Genomic DNA, 19,958 nt, shown 5'->3' with positions numbered 1-19,958 from the left:
ATCTCAGGGCAGTGTTATTCATACATTCATTTTTACTTCTCATATATCTCTTTTAATTTTCAACCGTCGGATTGAATAAATTAAAGAAAATCATTATTAAAAAATTAACAAGAGTGTGTGGGAAGAAAAAATGGATGTGTGAATGACACTTTCCTATTTATTGTGGTTGAAAGGAAACATGATAATCAAAATCCTAAAAAGTCGCCAGTCAGTACTATGATCTGGAGCTATCCCTATGGGAAGTGAGAGGTTTTATGTTCGAATCTCGTGGATAGCAAATTCGATACCAAATTAGGTTACCCGTTGAACTCCCCTCTCCCTTAATGTAAAAAATATCTGTGTGCTAAAAAAAATCCTAAAAAGCCAAAATATAATTAGAGAAATTAAGGTATCTAATCCATGAAAAATGAAATTACAAATAATGTGATGTGTCTGGATGGCATTGGTGTGGAATATTTAGGAATTAGAATATCCACTTTCTGCAAAAACCTATTTTCCAGTTTTACCGCTTTGAAAACATGAATAAAAAGATCGGCGCCGTCAACGACCGTCAACTACCAGTTTTTCCACGTTTGGTGAAAACCGTCAGTCCTCATCTCGCCGTCAATCACCAACTGTTCTAATCCAACGGATGAAAAAACACCCAGCCGCAATTGTTGAACTCCCACCACGCTCGCTTCCCAACATCCGGTTACCAACCGAAGTATCAAAACCCCACCCCCGCAACGTGTCGGTTTCGCAGCTGTCCGTATCTACGAATCCACCGGGCGACCCGCAATTACCGGTTGAAAAGCACACGTAGCCGGTTGCCCTTTGTTTTCTTCATTCATCAAACTCTTTCAACATCAAATCGTACAAACATATCAAACCAAAAAATCTTTCTAAATAAAAAAATAAAAACCATTTTTCCAATTTTTGAGTTGAAAGCTTCGAGGGTTTTGTGGGCTTGTTTGTTCCCATCAATTTCCAATTTCTCTTTCAGGATCTTTGGAGGTTTTGTCAAGCTAACCAAAACAGTACGGCAAGTATTTTTCATCTCATAATCTCATCACCCACCTACTATTTTCTCCAGATTTTATCTTTTTTATGTCTAAAGTTTGAATCTTTATGGTTGAAGAGTTGCAATCTATGGTGTGTGATAGTTATTGGGGGTTTCGAGTAAACAGTTTTGTTAATTTGGGTTTTTTTTTTCTGCTTAAGTTTTTTGCTTGGTCTGTGATGGTTTCTGTATTTGGATTTGACTTTTGTAGTTCTGAATCTACGAGTTATATGATTTGTTTTGTAAAAATAATAGCTTTGGACTTTGTGCTTAACAAAAATAGAATGAAGTCATGATTTTTTTTTTGGTTTTTGTGTTTTATTCCCTGAAATTTGATATGGTTGTGGCTGATTTGGTGGTTTGGTTGAGATACGGATTTGTGGTAGTCCTGGAAATTTCAAAGTTGTTAGCCTTTTAGGGAGTTTACAGTTTCCAGTACAATTTAGGATTGTAGCTTGTGGTTCAATTGATTAACTGGGCTGTTTGATCTTTTAACTTTTTGCTCAACAAGTTATTGAGAAGTGAGTTGAGAATTTTCTGGTAATTTTCTGCTCAGGTACCCAACAAATAATCTGAAGAAACAACGGAAAAGGAAGACGGATAATTGAAGCTGTTGCGTGGTATTATACTGGGTCTGTTCCTGACATTGAAAAATTGTTTGCTCGAGAATAGTACGAAGCTCCTGAAGTTCGAACTTGTTCTATGCGAAAAGGAGTGTTTGAAAGGGTATACTTGAGGTCCAGTTATTTATCCGGTGGTGGATTATGTTTTGGGGAGAAAATGGCTGCAGGGACTGATTACCCGCAGGCACTTTCCATGTTGGATGGCAGTTATAGAAAGGAGAACGTTACTGTTACAAGAGACGAGAAATCAAGTACTTTTGAGAACTTGAAGCAACCGAACATTGGCAGACCTCCTCGTCACCTCTCAGCTATTAGGTGTTGCGTGAGCTCTGCCCAGTTGGCTCCTGCAGCTGAAGTGGTGAGATTGACTTCTATCAGTTACAACAATTGCAGTTTTTATCATTCATTTCATATTCAATGGGCATGAAATTTGATGTTGCCTTTTCACTCCTTGCTTAGGAGTTGGATATTGGGATTGTTAGCTCAAATTCCCCATCAGATAGTAACTCAGCTTTTGTACCTGTTTTTCGCTCTGGAAGCTGCTCGGAGATTGGACCGAAACCATATATGGAGGATGAGCATATTTGTGTAGACAATATTCTTGATCAGCTGGGTGCAACTGCGAACTTCACTTCTCCCGGAGCATTCTATGGGGTGTGTAAAGTTGTGATCATAAACATTAATGCTACTTTCATGTGATTTTTCTGTGTCTACAACTACCTGACATGCCATTATGTGTCAACCTTTCCTCTTATCACAGGTTTTTGACGGCCATGGTGGTACTGATGCAGCTTCGTTTATCAGAGAGAACATTTTAAGGTTTATAGTTGAGGATCCGCATTTCCCGTTATGTACTAAGAAGGCTATGAAGAGCGCTTTTCTAAATGCTGACGTTGTTTTTGCTGCTACCGGTGGTCTTGATAGTTCCTCTGGTACCACTGCACTTACGGCCCTCATCTCTGGAAGGTGAGACCTACTATTATTCTACCGTGTCTTTTCTTATCTTTTGTTGGTAAAGTGATTTCAAATTGTATTGGCGTAAACACAATCATGCCCTTGCATTTCTGTCTATGATTGTATATTAGTTTTTGTAAGGACTCCTTGTAGCATACAGGATTTTTTTTTTTTTTTTTTGGGTTGTTGGAAACAAATTTTTGAACAATTGCTAATAAGCAATTTTGGTTAATGTAACATTTGAATTCTATTGTGATCCTTCTATGTTATGAGCTATCTTATTGTGCGAAGTCCACGGGTAAAATTTCATCTTTGCCAACCACACTTCTTTCTGTTGTCATCCATGGTGCTTTTATCCGGGAATACTTTCATAGCTGTACAACTCCTGGAATCAATATAGAGGCTTGTAACATGTTAATGAACGTTTTACTTGGAGGAAGTGGGTTACTTTTTAAACGCTTCCATTGTGCAATAGATGTCTGGCTATAACATATAAGTCGTATCCAGGTAAACTTGACAAGTTATTCTGTAAGAAGAATGTATTGAAGGCTTGTAGGATTTGACCAGAGTTTTCTTCCTGTTGTGTCTTTACAAGTGGCATCATTGTGATTTACATATGATTTCTCCTTTTCAGGACGATGCTAATTGCAAATGTTGGAGATTGCCGAGCTGTGCTGGGAAGAAGAGGTCGGGCAATTGAGCTTTCCAAAGACCATAAACCCAATTGTGCCTCCGAAAGAGTGAGAATCGAGAAACTGGGAGGCATGGTGTATGATGGCTACCTCAACGGTCAATTATCTGTGGCACGAGCTCTTGGGGACTGGCACATGAAAGGCTCCAAAGGTTCCTTGTGTCCCTTGAGTGCAGAGCCAGAGCTCGAGGAGACAATTCTGAGCGAGGAAGACGAATTCTTAATCCTAGGCTGTGATGGGTTGTGGGATGTGATGAGCAGCCAGTGTGCAGTCACGATGGCAAGGAAAGAACTAATGATCCACAATGATCCCGAGAGATGCTCAAGAGAGCTTGTTCGGGAGGCACTCAAGCGCAATACATGCGATAACCTGACGGTGGTTGTGGTATGCTTCTCGGCAGATCCGCCCCCGTTGCTTGAGATCCCAAAGTTAAAATTCAAGAGGAGTATATCGGCGGAAGGCCTGAATCTTCTGCAGGAGGTACTAGATAGTAAATCATGATCAGATTTGATGATCAATCACAGTTTGTGGATGATATTGAATGATCAGGTTTCTTTTTTCTCTTTTATTTATTTATTTATTCGCAATGCCATCAATCAGCCAATCTTTGCTTGTTTTGATCTGTTTGGGATCGAATTAATTCTGTTGGCTTTTGATTGAAATTTGTTGTACATAATAATATAGTGAATAAATCAGCGCTTCTGTTAAAACAACCAAATTCGACTCGGATCGACTGCTGAGATTCAAAACCGGATAATTACAGCGGAGCTCTCCTGTATTCAGTTATAATAATTTGAACGCAAAAGATTCTGACCCGGGAAGGAGACCCAAGATAAGCATTCATAGAGGCCCCATGCTCCCGACGAAGTAGGGTGAATGGGGTACTGATTACAGAATTTGAACACGAATATTTCGAATTCGAATATTTTTTATTTGACACGAAAACCGGAATGCATTTAGCGATTCCTACAACTCTAAAATTTCCTATATGCTAAATTATTTCGAACTTACTCTGATAAAAAAAATTTCGAAACATTCTGATTTCTTATAAGTGTGTACCCAAATTACATACTTTGATACCAACTTTAGTATTTTAGTGTTTGTTTCAGAAATATCTTGTTCATTGTTTTTATATTAAATGCATTTTTATATATTAAAATGGATAATCATACTAGTATACCACCAAATAAATTGCATGTAATAAAAAGATCGAGAATATTAAAAACTTGTGAAATATCTGAATTTCTGATTCATGTTCCGAAATTTCAGAAGATTGCTCAGCTTACGAAATTTTCGAAAATGTTAATTTGAAAATTATGTTCCGATTAGATCCAATTTTGAAATTTCGGATCAAATGGAAACCTAGTTTCGATCCGATCATTTTGAAAAACACTCTTACGAGTCCATGACTAGGCCTGGCAAACGGGTCGTGTCTGTCGTGTTCGTGTCGTTTTCGTGTAACACCTGTTATCTTAACGGGTCGTGTCGTGTCACACCCGTTATCTTAACGGGTCCTTAACAGGTCGTATCACTTTACCCAACGGGTAAAGTGACCCGACCCGTTATGACCCGTTAAGAAAAAAATATACTTTTTTAAAATTTGCACATACCACACATTGCGACATAAATATTACTTGAAAACATTAAAACATTTCTCGTTCAAGTATTATATCTACACTCGAAAATGAAAGCCTAATAAAAAAAATAATACTTACACTACTAATCTATTACAAATATTAAATGTGCAAGGATAAAGAGTTTTTGTTTTTAAGATTGTCCCGTTACTTGATCTCTGAATGTTTTTTTTTTGTGATTTTTTGCTGATGTGATCTCCAAGCATATACAAACAATTTTGACGGTTTGGATCGTTGAAATTAGTTTTGGAGAATTCGTAAAACGATAGATTGACTAACACTTAGAGTTTATTTATACTTTTATTAAGTATAACATAAGATTTTGTGGTATCCACTTGTGTAAATATTTTAAATTGAAGATCGAATTCATTCATTGTATTCATATAGGGTCAAGGAGTGTAGTTATAAAAAATCATCAAAATCGGAGTTAAAATAACCGTTAAATCGTGATTTTTCGTTTATAATCGTTGAAAAGCTTTGTCCCGTTACTTGATATTTGAATGTTTTTTTTTTGTGATTTTTTGCTGATGTGATCTCCAAGCATATACAAACAATTTTGACGGTTTGGATCGTTGAAATTAGTTTTGGAGAATTCGTAAAACGATAGATTGACCAACACTTAGAGTTTATTTATACTTTCATTAAGTATAACATAAGATTTTGTGGTATCCACTTGTGTAAATATTTTAAATTGAAGATCGAATTCATTCATTGTATTCATATAGGGTCAAGGAGTGTAGTTATAAAAAATCATCAAAATCGGAGTTAAAATAACCGTTAAATCGTGATTTTTCGTTTATAACCGTTGAAAAGCTTTGTCCCGTTACTTGATCTCTGAATGTTTTTTTTTTTTGTGATTTTTTGCTGATGTGATCTCCAAGCATATACAAACAATTTTGACGGTTTGGATCGTTGAAATTAGTTTTGGAGAATTCGTAAAACGATAGATTGACTAACACTTAGAGTTTATTTATACTTTTATTAAGTATAACATAAGATTTTGTGGTATCCACTTGTGTAAATATTTTAAATTGAAGATCGAATTTATTCATTGTATTCATATAGGGTCAAAGAGTGTAGTTATAAAAAATCATCAAAATCGGAGCTAAAATAACCGTTAAATCGTGATTTTTCGTTTATAACCGTTGAAAAGCTTTGTCCCGTTACTTGATCTTTGAATGTTTTTTTTTTGTGATTTTTTGCTGATGTGATCTCCAAGCATATACAAACAATTTTGACGGTTTGGATCGTTAAAATTAGTTTTGGAGAATTCGTAAAACGATAGATTGACTAACACTTAGAGTTTATTTATACTTTCATTAAGTATAACATAAGATTTTGTGGTATCCACTTGTGTAAATATTTTAAATTGAAGATCGAATTCATTCATTGTATTCATATAGGGTCAAGGAGTGTAGTTATAAAAAATCATCAAAATCGGAGTTAAAATAACCGTTAAATCGTGATTTTTCGTTTATAACCGTTGAAAAGCTTTGTCCCGTTACCTGATCTTTGAATGTTTTTTTTTTTTGTGATTTTTTGCTGATGTGATCTCCAAGCATATACAAACAATTTTGACGGTTTGGATCGTTGAAATTAGTTTTGGAGAATTTGTAAAACGATAGATTGACTAACACTTAGAGTTTATTTATACTTTTATTAAGTATAACATAAGATTTTGTGGTATCCACTTGTGTAAATATTTTAAATTGAAGATCGAATTCATTCATTGTATTCATATAGGGTCAAGGAGTGTAGTTATAAAAAATCATCAAAATCGGAGTTAAAATAACCGTTAAATCGTGATTTTTCGTTTATAACCGTTGAAAAGCTTTGTCCCGTTACTTGATCTCTGAATGTTTTTTTTTTGTGATTTTTTGCTGATGTGATCTCCAAGCATATACAAACAATTTTGACGGTTTGGATCGTTGAAATTAGTTTTGGAGAATTCGTAAAACGATAGATTGACTAACACTTAGAGTTTATTTATACTTTCATTAAGTATAACAAAAGATTTTGTGGTATCCACTTGTGTAAATATTTTAAATTGAAGATCGAATTCATTCATTGTATTCATATAGGGTCAAGGAGTGTAGTTATAAAAAATCATCAAAATCAGAGTTAAAATAACCGTTAAATCGTGATTTTTCTTTTATAACCGTTGAAAAGCTTTGTCCCGTTACTTGATCTCAGAATGTTTATTTTTTATGATTTTTTGTTGATGTGATCTCAAAGCATATACAAACAAGTTTGACGGTTGGGATCGTTGAAATTAGTTTTGGAGAATTCGTATGCCATCAATCAAGTTCCGTGTGTGTATGTGTGTGTATATATATATATATATATTTATTAAGTAGATTTAAATCTATTTATTTTGTACGTATAAATTATAATTGACTGGTACACGGAATAGTACATACATCACGTGTCACGTGTGTCATTATAAAAATAGTGAGATATGTCATGACAGTCATGTGTGTGATAAAAAGTTAATAACTTAAAAAAAACAAAAAAATTTCTCACCACTTCTATTAATTTTCATTTTTCCCTCTCTTTTTTGTTTCCTTTTCAACTTTTTCTTATCATTTTCACTTTTCCCTCCAACATCTTTCCCTAATTCCCTCACTTTTTTGTTTTATTTTCAACTTTTCTTAACATTTTCATTTTCCCTCCATTTTTTTTTTCAAAAAGGGCGGCAAGTTGGCAAATGGCAATGGTAAGAAATTGATTATTGAAATTTGAGAATGGAAACAAATCACATCTGAGTCCTGACGCATCAAATTTCAATGGATGCAAAATCATGCAAATATGCAATGCATGATCATGCATATTAAATTATTAATTAATAATTATTATAGTTTTTATAAAATTTAATATATATATATATATATATATATAATTAGTATAGATAGACTTAATATTTTGGGAGTATAATAATTATAGTATATATAATTATTATAATTATTATAAATTTTATAGTTAATTTAATATATATATATATATATATATATTTATTATAATTTTTAGGGGTATAAAATTGTAAAATTAATGTATATAATTATTACAGTATTTTTTTAGGGTTATAAAATTATAAAAATAATATTCTGCTTATCGTGTATCGTGTTTACCCACGTGTATACCCGACCCAACCCGTTATCTTAACAGGTGCTTATCGGGTTACCCGATAAGACCCGATTCGTTATCGTGTCGACCCAAACACCTGTTAATTTCGTGTCGGGTTATCGGGTCGTGTCAGAAATTGCCAGGCCTATCCATGACAAAGGATTTGTGGAGTTTTTTTTTTTTTTTTTTTTTTTTAAGGAAAACTAATGAAAAGAGCTTGAAAACTTTGAGTTTTAACGATAATAACAAAATAAAGGGTAAAGTGAATAGTACAAGATTGATTTTTTAGTGTAAAAATGTGGTTTTTCGTTAAAATAAATAGTACCGACTTCTCGTTAAAACTTGTCTTTTTTATTCATGGATACAAGTGTTATCAATACGTGGTCCTGGGACCCAGGGAAAGTTGGAATCATGCTTATAAGGACTCTTCAAAATGTTTGATGTAAAACCCTTTTGTGTCCATCAAATATTCGAAGTAATATATGTTCAACGTATTTTGGCAGAACTCGGCTCTCAATAACACTCGATAGGATTTGATTTTTGTAGTTCTGAATCTATGAGTTATATGATTTGTTTTGTAAAAATAATAGCTTTGGACTTTGTGCTTAACAGAAATAGAATAAAGTCATGATTTTTTTTTTTTTTTTTTTTTTTTTTTTTAAATTTTTGTGTTTTATACCCTGAAATTTGATAAGGTTGTGGCTGATTTGGTGGTTTGGTTGAGATGTGGATTTGCGGTTAGTCTGGAAATTTCAAGGTTGTATGCTTTTTAGGGAGTTTACAGTTTCCAGTACAATTTAAGATTGTAACTTGTGGTTCAATATTGATTAACTGGGCTGTTTGATCTTCTAACTTTTAGCTCAACAAGTTATTGAGAAGTGAGTTGAGAATTTTCTGGTAATTTTCTGCTCAGGTACCCAACAAATAATCTGAAGAAACAACGCAAAAGGAAGACGGATAATTGAAGCTTTGCGTGGTATTATACTGGGTCTGTTCCTGGCATTGAACATTTGTTTGCTTGAGAATAGTACGAAGCTCCTGAAGTTCGAACTTGTTCTATGCGAAAAGGAGTGTTTGAAAGGGTATACTTGAGGTCCAGTTATTTATCCGGTGGTGGATTATGTTTTGGGGAGAAAATGGCTGCAGGGACTGATTACCTGCAGGCACTTTCCATGTTGGATGGCAGTTATAGAAAGGAGAACGTTACTGTTACAAGAGACGGGAAATCAAGTACTTTTGAGAACTTGAAGCAACCGAACATTGGCAGACCTCCTCGTCACCTCTCAGCTATTAGGTGTTGCGTAAGCTCTGCCCAGTTGTCTCCTGCAGCTGAAGTGGTGAGATTGACTTCTATCTGCTATAACAATTGCAGCTTTTTTTATCGTTCATTTCATATTAAATGGGCATGAAATTTGATGTTGCCTATTCACTCCTTGCTTAGGAGTTGGATGTTGGGATTGTTAGCTCAAAGTCTCCATCAGATAGTAACTCAGCTTTTGTACCCGTTTTTCGCTCTGGAAGCTGCTCGGAGATTGGACCGAAGCCATATATGGAGGATGAGTATGTTTGTATAGACAATATTCTTGATCATCTACGTGCAACTGCGAACTTCACTTCTCCTGGAGCATTCTATGTGATTTCTTTTTTTTTTTTTTTTTGGGTTGTTGGAAACAAATTTTTGAACAATTGCTAATGTGTAATTTTGGTTAATGTAACGTTTGAATTCTATTGTGATCCTTCTATGTTATGAGCTATCTTATTATGCGAAGTCCACAGGTAAAATTTCATCTTTTCCAACCACACTTCTTTCTGTTGTCATCCAATGTGCTTTTATCCAGGAATACTTTCATGGCTGTACAACTCCTGGAATCAATATAGAGGCTTGTAACATGGTAATAAACGTTTTAGTTGGAGGCAGTGGGTCACTTTTTAAACGCTTCCATTGTGCAATAGATGTCTGGCTATAACATATAAGTCATATCCAGGTAAACTTGACAAGTTATTCTGTAAGAAGAATGTATTGAAGGCTTGTAGGATTTGACCAGAGTTTTCTTCCTGTTGTGTCTTTACAAGTGGCATCATTGTGATTTACATATGATTTCTCCTTTTCAGGACGATGCTAATTGCAAATGCTGGAGATTGCCGAGCTGTTCTGGGAAGAAGAGTTCGGGCAATTGAGCTTTCCAAAGACCATAAACCCAATTGTGCCTCCGAAAGAGTGAGAATCGAGAAACTGGGAGGCGTGGTGTTTGATGGCCACCTCAACGGTCAATTATCTGTGGCACGAGCTCTTGGGGACTGGCACGTGAAAGACATGAAAGGCTCCAAAGGTTCCTTGTGTCCCTTGAGTGCAGAGCCAGAGCTCGAGGAGATAATTCTGAGTGAGGAAGACGAATTCTTAATCCTAGGCTGTGACGGGCTGTGGGATGTGATGAGCAGCCAGTGTGCAGTCACAATGGCAAGGAAAGAACTAATGATCCACAATGATCCCGAGAGATGCTCAAGAGAGCTGGTTCGGGAGGCACTCAAGCGCAATTCGTGTAATAACCTGACGGTGGTTGTGGTATGCTTCTCGGCAGATCCACCCCCATTGCTTGAGATCCCAAAGTTAAAATTCAAGAGGAGTATATCGGCGCAAGGCCTGAATCTTCTGCAGGAGGTACTAGATAGTAAATCATGATCAGGTTCGATGATCAATCACAGTTTGTGGACGATATTGAATGATCAGGTTTCTTTTTTCACTTTTATTTATTTATTCGTAATGCCATCAATCAGCCAATCTTTGCTTGTTTTGATCTGTCTTGGGATCGAATTAATTCTGTTGGCTTTTGATTGAAATTTGTTGTACATAATAATATAGAATAAATCAGCTCTTTGTTTTTTTCTTCGATTTTTTGGTCTTTCTCATATCTCTAAATGAATAATAAATGCATCATCAAATCACAAATTGCGACTCGGATCGTCTGCTGAGATTCAAAACCGGATAATTACAGCGGAGCTCTCCTGTATTCAGTTATAATAACTGGAACGCGAAAGATTCTGACCCGGGAAGGAGACTCAAGATAAGCATTCAGAGAGACCCCTTGCTCCCGACGAAGCAGGGTGCAGGTTGGAATGGGTTACTGATTACAGAATTTGAACACGAAAACTTCGAATTCGAATATTTTTATTGCAACGAAAACCGGAACGCACTTAGCGAATCCTACAACTCTAAAATTTCCTAATGCTAAATTGTTTCGAACTGATTCCGATAAAAAAAAACTTTCGAAACATTCTGATTTCTTATAATTGTGTACCCAAATTACGTACTTTGTTACCAACTTTTGTATTTTAGTGTTTGCTTTAAATATATCTTGTTCGTTGTTTTATATTAAACGTACTTTTATATATTAAAATGGATAATCATACTAGTATACCACCAAATAAATTACATGTAATAAAAAGATGGATAATATTTAAAAACTTGTGAAATATCTGAATTTCTGAATTAAGTTCCGAAATTTTAGAAGATTACTCAGCTTACTAAATTTTCGAAAATGTTAATTTGAAAATTGTGTTCCGATCCGATCCAATTTTGAAATCTCGGATCGAATGGAAGCCTAGTTTCGATCCGATCCTTTTGAAAAACACTCTTATGAGTCTGACGAAGGATTTGTGGAGTTTTTTATTCATGGATCAAGGTTCTAAAAAATATTAAACGCTAGTCAGGCGGCTAAGCGGGGTCTAAGCGAGCGCCTAGGCGGATTTAGGTAAATTTCTTGTATATCTTGTAAATAAGTGTATACTGACACTTACAAAAAAATTATACTTGTATGAAATCCTTGAATAAGATACTAAAAGAATAATAAAATGCGTATCTAACAAGTCCAAAAAATCAATAGCGCTTGATACTATGAACCGATAGCCTAACGATCTATGTTTTTTTAATGAGAAAAAAATTAATAGCACTTGATGCTATGGATGAACTGATAGCCTTTTTACTTTAAGAAAAGTCAAGATGCTAGTTGTCCAAACTTGAATGGACAGAAACAAAAAAAAAAAAAAAATTTAAATAGTTTAAAAGTGATCACGTGGGTGTTGAAGGAAGAGAGAGAAACTAACTTTCTCTCATCTTCTTCCTCTTCGCAAGAGCACAGACAAGAAGCATGAAGTCCAGAAACTGAAAAACTAGAACACAAACTAGAAGCATTCATCCTTTCTCAAGTTCGAACACAGAAAAAATTGAAATTCCCAGACCGCCTAGGCCACCCAGATGCCCGCCTAGGCCACTCAGGCCGCCTCGACGCCCGCGTAATCCCTGTAACGATTTTGCATTAATCCCGACAGTTGGCCACCGCCTAGCGCCTAGGCGCCCCCTAGACCGATTTTTAGAACACTGTCATCGATACAAGAGGTATCAATACGTGGTCCTGGGACCCACGGAAACTTGGAATCATGCTTATAAGGACTCCTCAAAATGTTTGATGTAAAGCCCTTTTGTGTCCATCAAATATTCAATGTAATATATGTTCAACGTATTTTGGCAGAACTCAGGTCTCAATAACACTCGATAAGGGCATTTGAGAGCACTTAATAAATTACTTTGTTACCTCAAAATGTACGCAACATGATTTGTCATACGACAACAATTCCTTAATTGATAAAATGTTTGCGCATTTGTTGAACTTAAAAACTACTTAGCCTATATGGTACATAGGCCGAATAGCTAATAAGCTAACAACGTCATTCGGTTGAATGCAGAGCGTGCTAACTCATCGGCCGAGCTTGGCCGAGGAGCAAAACGAATGTTGATGTGGTGTTGGGCGCACTAATTACTTCTGAATCTTGAGACTGCAGTCGAAGAAGGAACACGTCTCGACCTTCGGGTTCTAGAGCTTGAAGACAAAGCTGCTAGTTCTGCGAAGTTCAAAATCAGATTCGGCCTTCAGTGTGCCGAATGTCCTAATCTGATAACACCTCACTTCGTCGAGAAGCCTGATAAGATGACCTCTTCTAAACTAAAGATGTGTTGGCTATAAAAGAGTAAAATAAAAATCTCAAGATGTTTAAGAAGTTTCGCATAAAAGAGAGTTTGTGCATAAGAGCAACTCTATTGTAGGAATGGGCAACTGCTTATTGAATCCCCTTCAGTGAACAGTAATTGCCTTTTGCATCTCCACCCCTAAACTGAATAGTCATGGCAATATGCAATAAAATATTAGAAATTTTTTTATTTTATAGAATAGTACAAAATAATTTTATTTGTAATTTCGGATAAGATTTTAATCGTTCTCGTTACGCCACATTTCATTATCCGAAAAGACAATTTTTGGTGATAGATTTTGATAAGATTTTTATCCAATGTCGTCACGCCAAGTGTTGTTACCTTTTTAGAATCATTGAGGATAGATTTCCAATAAGATTTTTAACCAATCATGTCGCGCCACGTTTCACAATCTGTTTACAATATTTGAGAATAAATTTCTATCAGATTTTTAACGAATGACGGCGTGCCACGTGGCATTGTCTACAACCTAATCCTTTATTTTTCCTCCATATAACCCACCATCCATCCTAAGAAATCACACACCAAAATCAAAATCTTTATCCTTATTCATAGTTTCTGCTTTCTTCTTACAATGTCTTCTTCAAGTTTGTTGTGGGAAATCGATGAGCAAGAGAGATAATTGTTTAAGCAAGGGGAAGAAATGTTCAATCTCCAGGGGGCGAAAATGAGATGGAAGAGGATGAGGATGAGGAGCGTAAAAGGAGAGATGACGAAGCAAGAAGCCCAAGAGCCTCACATTCTCGTTGAGTCATCCAAGTTGTGGCTCAGATCTCCAGGCCCAGCCATTCCGCAAACATTGATTGAAGCAGGCAACAATGAGGTAATGATCTCTTGACGATTATTTTTTTCTGTAACAGTGCATTCCCTATGTCACGCCCCGATCCCAACATACGTCCAGGATCGACACGTGACGTCACCTAAATACTCGTATATCTCATATACCCCGTCTCTGGGATATGGCAAATCACAATTCGAGAATCAAATTGCAAATAATTTTTTCATATACTTTATGGCTGCATCTAACCTCCTCGTTAGACTGCCTACGTACCCTCAATAGGGATCAAGCCATTCATAATTCACTATTCACAAAATCAGACGTTTCTCCCATTGAGTTCAAGCAGAAAAACATAACATTCCTTAAACATTTATTATAACTTGACAGCATGAAATTCCTGGGCTCAGGCTACATAACAAACCCTCATGAAATCATGATTTCTCTTCCATCCAACATATAAATCATTATGTCTCATCATGATAGCACAATTCACAACATACATCATATTTAAGAACCGACGAAACACAAAACCATTCTCTAGCCACATTAATTAATTAATTTGATCAAAGTAATAACAATCATTCTCATATCTTCTAAATTCATACCTTATGAAATCATAATCGAATCGTAGAAAATCCCGAAGGAGTCACCCAGACGTCCAACATCTTTTCTAACTCAATTCACAAGATTCTTGAAACCATTGACATAAATATATATAAAACTAAGGCTAGAGTGACACAGTTAGGCCAAGCCTACTTCTCCAAATAATGGGATTTCAGACCACTCAACAAAATCCAACAAGCTCGGGTTCCGAACCACTCAACGGAACGAAACCAAATATGATCGCCTAAAAATGTACCATGTACAACTAGTCATCATCACCTCTAGAATGTGTATGGTCCCCCATCACAGATATACCAAACATGATCACCCATGAATACATACGGTGCCCCCATTGCGGATATACCAAGCAGGACCATTCATGTACCACAACTACGTGGTGCAATCTCATCATCACACATTAAACATAATTATACGCACACATGCTATCGATTCCACATATCAACCAGCATCAAGTCAGATGGAGCACAACACAAGGAATCCCTTAATTACTATTTCTACTAAAAATCTAATAAAGTACCTAACTCATCTCTTGACTTCCATTTCCATCTCATGCTAGGTAGTAATGCCAAGTTCAAATAGGTATTCAGCTGGCAAGCATAACCAAATAATTATCAAACAATATTTAGATCCCATAATTGTCATAACATTCATCATAATTATCATTCACATTATTAAAAAGATAATTAAACACATATATATCACAAACATCATCAGTACACAAGCCAAATCATAGTTAATCAGCATAGGTCTATGGCTAAATATATAAAATTCACATTTCAATAGAAATCATAATTATAAGACCAATTCATATTTACAAATGATACTAATATAAGAAATTAAGATAATAATCCCTAAACCATATCTACAATAGCATACTAAAATTTGGTGTCAATTCAATGGTAAGATCGTCAATTGTTACAATATTCAAGTAGCGGACCTTATCAAAAATAAACTCAACCAACAGTATTTCATAAATCGAATGTTACATATAGGAAAATTCGACTTTTTCCAAAAATTCTCAAATTTTACAAGAATGAAGATCTCAACAAGTAGATTAAACTTTATACCTGCGGTCAAGGCCAATTTGACCGAAAAACACCCCAAACTGGCCACGAACCTCCGGAACCCTAAGGTAGGTGTTCTTCAATTCGACTTCCTTGGTGTCCCAACGCCCCTACAACCTATTGGGTCTTGTTCCTGGGTTCAAGGGGAGTTGACTAAGGGTGGTGGTGGGTGGTGAAACTCACCAGAACGGCATAATTGCCGTCAAAGCTCCATGGGTCACCTCACGGTTTTTACACGGTTTTGGACCTAAAAACCCTCAACTTGGGGTGGAAGATGGGAGATGGTGGAAGAGGTTGCAGGTGATGGATAGTTGAATTTTACCTAAAAAAATGGTGGAAGTGGCCGAAAACCACTTCGGGTTGGCGCGTGTAAATGGATCCACGGGAATGGAGGGGAAAATATCCTTTTTTTTTTTTTTTTCCCTCTTGGTCCTTCTTTTCTTCCTTAAGTGATTGGGCCAAAAGCCAAGCCTTACATTCGTTCCCCTTCCCACCTAGTGGGAGTTTTAAAGAAAATTAAAGTCTATAGTTTAGAAACACCACTTCAGATGTCCATAACTATACCGTTATAACCCAGACTCGCAAATAGCTTTCGTCGCCTATGCGCTCGTGGCTTCGAGACCTATTCGAAAACGTTACTTGTGACCTCAAAAGGTCAACGAGTAAATAATAATTTTCCAAACTTCACTCTTCGTAACTAATTTAATTGAAATCTAATTTCAAATAAATTAATATAAATTCTTGAAAAATAATATAAAATCTCAATAATACAAATATGTAGATTATAACAGTGAAATCCGGAAATGGGATTTCACATCCTGATACATACTTTAGACGTCGTTTTAGAATGGAACAACATTTGTTCAACAAAATCATGATTGTTGTTTACAACCATGATTCTTACTTTGTGCAAAAGAATGATGATTTTGGTGTTATGGGTCTCCTTCCGAAGCAAAAAAAACATTACTGCTTTGCGGATGCTTGCATATAGAGTATCTGCAGACCAAGTGGATGAGATAGTGAAGATGGGGAAATCAACCATTCTTGAGTCCCTGATGAGGTTTTGCTCTGCAATCGAATCTATCTACATCACAGAGTACCTCCGGAAACCTACAGAGATGGACTTGCAAAGGCTTCTGAAGAATGGTGAGATGCGAGGTTTTCCTAGGATGATTGGAAGCATCGACTGTATGCACTGGACCTGGAAAAACTGTCCAGGTGTATGTCAAGGAGCTTATGAGGGCAAAAAATGAGCAAACAGTATCATTTTAGAGGCGGTGGCATCATTTGATACATGGATTTCACATGCTTTTTTCGGTGTTTAGGAAGCTCAAAATGACCTCAATGTCCTTGCCCAATCCCCAGTGTTCAATGATGTCTTGCAAGGAAAAGCACCAAGAGCCACGTACTGGGTCAACGGACATAAGTACCACATACCATACTACTTAGCAGACGACATTTACCCAAGGTGAACATCGTTTGTCAAAATAATGCCACGTCCACGAAGTGAAAAGGAAAAACACTTCGCACGCTGTCAAGAAGGGTGTAGGAATGATGTGGAACGTTATTTTGGTATCTTCCAAGCTCGTTGGGTGATTGTCAGGGGTGCTGCCAAATTGTTTGATTTAGAGTCGCTTCGATCCATCATGATGACGTGTATCATTCTTCACAACATGATTGTGGAAGATGAGTATGATTATGATGCCGTTGATGAATATGAGCCAGACACAATGAACAATTCCAAAACACAAATATATTGTGCTCATGACGCTACCAAAGAACCCATGCAACATGAGCCAGTAGAAAGGGATGGACGTTACAATGAAAGGCTCATTCAATGATATACTTCACTTCAATCCTCATACATTCACAATGCCCGGCAAATTGACTTGATAGAGTACTGGTGGGAATTGAAACAAGCTTTCATTTAGTGTGGTTTTTTTGTTTGGTGTGTTTGTAATTTTGATTTGGCATGTTTATGCAATTTTATTTGGTGCTATTATGTAATTTTATTTGATGTGTTTTTTAAGTTCATTTAGTGGGTTTTTTTTTTTTTTTGGGGTGTGTTTGTAATTTTATTTGGTATGTTTATGTAATTTTATTTGGTGTGTCTATATCCTTTGAATAAAGATTCTCTTAGTCTAAATAAAGTACCAAATTAAATAAATATACTATTAGTTTAAATAAATTACTAAATTCAATAAATTGGAAATTACATAAAGTACTATATTCAATAAAGAACAAATTACAACCCAAAGTGATTGGAAAATTATGGGCTCCAATTAAAAACAAATTCCCTAGTCCCTTGTGAATGGAAAATCATCACCTAACCAATTTGTGGTGCTAGGACTATCTCCTCTTGCTTTCGTTTCTTTTGCATGCCTTCTTCACACCATATCCGCTTTCTCCGAATGCCTTCTTCACACCAATTTGTGGAGACATAGCCTCTACAAGCTCCTTCATAATGTCACGATCTTGTTAAGCCCTTCTTTATTCCTTAAGCTCTTCCCTTTCTTGTCTAAGTAGCTTTCTTTCTCTCTCGTTAGCTTGAAATAATTTCTCAGTAGCTGTAGGTTTTGCCTCATCTCTAGCCTTATCAGCCTCAAATTTAGCCATTTCCTGCGGCAAAGTCAATTCACTTTGGCGAGTAAGTTGTTCTATATATTTTTCATAATTATTCTTGGAAGCGCTCCCTTTTCTTTTTGAAGCCTTCTTACCTTGAGGCCTAATTGGATAATGGGTCGACCTCGACCCATGTTCAGGGGTCGCTTCCGGCACTTGTTCTATCTCACTTTCATGAACATGCGAGTCATGATCGGGCATAGAGTGTAGAGTGGTGCTATTGATGACAACTTCTAAACCGACTGGCACAACTTTGAATTTAGGACAATCTTTAACAATACTCGAACATTCCCACTAGGTGAATGATTTGTTTTTGTTTTTGGCATTATACCATGCTTGTGCTTGAAGTGTCTAACAATACGGTAGAAGAAATAATTATAATCAAAGTAGCTAATGTAAATTTGGGTATAGTACAAACAAATAAATAATATATTGTTATCTGATCCGCGAAATTTTCCCCTCTTCGAATATTAGTACTAGCTTGTGCCAAGGCGTCTCTCTAATGAGTTAACGATTGGCTGAATATTCTCCAACGACTAGAGATCGATTGTTCTATTCTTTTCCCACCAATTTTCTCAAGAAAAAGGGTATTAATATTGCTCCACATTTCTCGCAACGGCATCTCATTACCCGTAATCGAATCTTAAGTAACTTCAACCCAACTAGACAGAGTGTAACATCTTCAATAAGCGTCCAATTCATACCTGCATCATTAGCCATTTTGTTGGAAACAAAAGTACATAGAAACTTTGAGAGAGATTGGAATGTGGTTGAAAGTATTTGAGAAAATATGAAATTGTGGTGTAATAAGGTAGATAATGAGAAGGTATTTATAGAAAAGTAAAACCAATATTTTTTTCAATTTTTAAATTTTTTATTAATTTTTTACATTTCTTATTAATTTTTTATTAACTTAATTAATTTCTGCCGTTGGATTAAAAAAAAATTGAAATCCAACCCTCCAGATTGTGCCTCGTGGCATAACGGTAATATTTATGATCTTTTTCTTATTTTTAAAGGTGAATAACGTGGACCGTTGATCTAGAATCGAACGGTTGATATTGTGCCATGTCATCTAGCCGTTTGGGGATATTTGAATTTTTTTTTACCATTGGAAATCCAACGGTCCAGAAAAAATATCTATTGAAATCCAACAGATGAGAAGATGCCACAAGCCCCTAGGGAACGGTAACATTTCATAAATCAAACCGCGGGCCCCACCGATTGTCGGTGACGCGGCCCCATGCGCACGTGTGCGACATGCGCTTGACGCAAATTTTTTTTATAACGTGGCTGATGTCACCCTGACGTTAGCCTTGCATCATCCGACCTCAAGTGTTCGGGCCAAGCCGTAAATCTCTGAGTCTTTTGATATGTCACGGCTACCAAGAAGTAATACCTGAGTCTCCTTATGCCACAAATTTTCAATATTTAAATACACCATATCTGACCAAACATCACTATGTTCTGTTAGATTGTTTTTCCCAACATGTCCATAGGCTGTAGCTAGTAACCTCTTTTGTTCAGATACAATTATTCTAATCACATCACATCATCATCTCACAATTTCACCTTTAACCCATGTATGGATTAATTGCATGAAATTAATCCAGTAGTAGTTACATTGCCTTGCGTCGACGCCCATATGAAGATAATTCGTTATTAAAAAATTATTTTAACTTCTTTATCTAACGGTTTAAAATTATACTTACTTAACGATTTTGATTATATAGGCTGACAATGTAATTTTTTATCCAAACA

At 36.0% G+C, this 19,958-nt stretch overlaps 3 protein-coding genes across 6 annotated transcripts; all 3 read left to right on the top strand.

Moving 5' to 3' along the window:
- The first annotated feature begins 857 nt into the window (after positions 1 to 857).
- Positions 858 to 10,953, top strand: LOC103933521 (probable protein phosphatase 2C 27). 4 transcript variants are annotated; one of them, XM_048565795.1, is made up of 6 exons: positions 861 to 1,016; positions 1,596 to 2,020; positions 2,122 to 2,316; positions 2,423 to 2,628; positions 3,251 to 3,832; positions 10,722 to 10,953. In XM_048565795.1, the coding sequence occupies exons 2-5, from the start codon at positions 1,742 to 1,744 to the stop codon at positions 3,807 to 3,809; spliced, it is 1,239 nt and encodes a 412-aa protein (XP_048421752.1). In that variant the 5' UTR covers positions 861 to 1,016; positions 1,596 to 1,741; the 3' UTR covers positions 3,810 to 3,832; positions 10,722 to 10,953. The 4 variants fall into 4 exon arrangements, with proteins under 4 accessions (XP_009341484.2, XP_048421752.1, XP_009341485.2 ...); XM_009343209.3 differs by lacking the exon at positions 10,722 to 10,953 and having other exon boundaries at positions 858 to 1,025; positions 3,251 to 4,026; XM_009343210.3 differs by lacking the exon at positions 10,722 to 10,953 and having other exon boundaries at positions 3,251 to 4,026.
- On the top strand, positions 8,723 to 10,745 carry LOC103926723 (probable protein phosphatase 2C 27). Its single transcript, XM_048569243.1, has one exon. It carries the CDS (start codon positions 10,182 to 10,184, stop codon positions 10,743 to 10,745), a length of 564 nt encoding a protein of 187 aa, XP_048425200.1. The 5' UTR covers positions 8,723 to 10,181.
- On the top strand, positions 9,202 to 10,089 carry LOC125468092 (probable protein phosphatase 2C 27). Its single transcript, XM_048569248.1, has 4 exons — positions 9,202 to 9,402; positions 9,507 to 9,698; positions 9,904 to 9,957; positions 10,051 to 10,089. The coding sequence occupies exons 1-4, from the start codon at positions 9,202 to 9,204 to the stop codon at positions 10,087 to 10,089; spliced, it is 486 nt and encodes a 161-aa protein (XP_048425205.1).
- Positions 10,954 to 19,958: the final 9,005 nt, after the last annotated feature.

The sequence above is a fragment of a genome, unplaced genomic scaffold (assembly GCF_019419815.1).
Source record: "Pyrus x bretschneideri cultivar Hongxiangsu unplaced genomic scaffold, Pyrus_bretschneideri_v1 Contig10, whole genome shotgun sequence".
Taxonomy (NCBI): domain Eukaryota; kingdom Viridiplantae; phylum Streptophyta; class Magnoliopsida; order Rosales; family Rosaceae; genus Pyrus; species Pyrus x bretschneideri.
This window is presented reverse-complemented; position numbering and strand designations above follow the sequence as displayed.

Coding starts and splice junctions, on each gene's coding strand:
- LOC103933521 (XM_048565795.1), top strand. CDS start 1,742: ATGCGAAAAGGAGTGTTTGAAAGGGTATACTTGAGGTCCAGTTATTTA. Junction 2,021..2,121: donor TGGCTCCTGCAGCTGAAGTG/GTGAGATTGACT, acceptor CTCCTTGCTTAG/GAGTTGGATATTGGGATTGT. Junction 2,317..2,422: donor CTCCCGGAGCATTCTATGGG/GTGTGTAAAGTT, acceptor CTCTTATCACAG/GTTTTTGACGGCCATGGTGG.
- LOC125468092 (XM_048569248.1), top strand. CDS start 9,202: ATGGCTGCAGGGACTGATTACCTGCAGGCACTTTCCATGTTGGATGGC. Junction 9,403..9,506: donor TGTCTCCTGCAGCTGAAGTG/GTGAGATTGACT, acceptor CTCCTTGCTTAG/GAGTTGGATGTTGGGATTGT. Junction 9,958..10,050: donor ATATAGAGGCTTGTAACATG/GTAATAAACGTT, acceptor AGTCATATCCAG/GTAAACTTGACAAGTTATTC.
- LOC103926723 (XM_048569243.1), top strand. CDS start 10,182: ATGCTAATTGCAAATGCTGGAGATTGCCGAGCTGTTCTGGGAAGAAGA.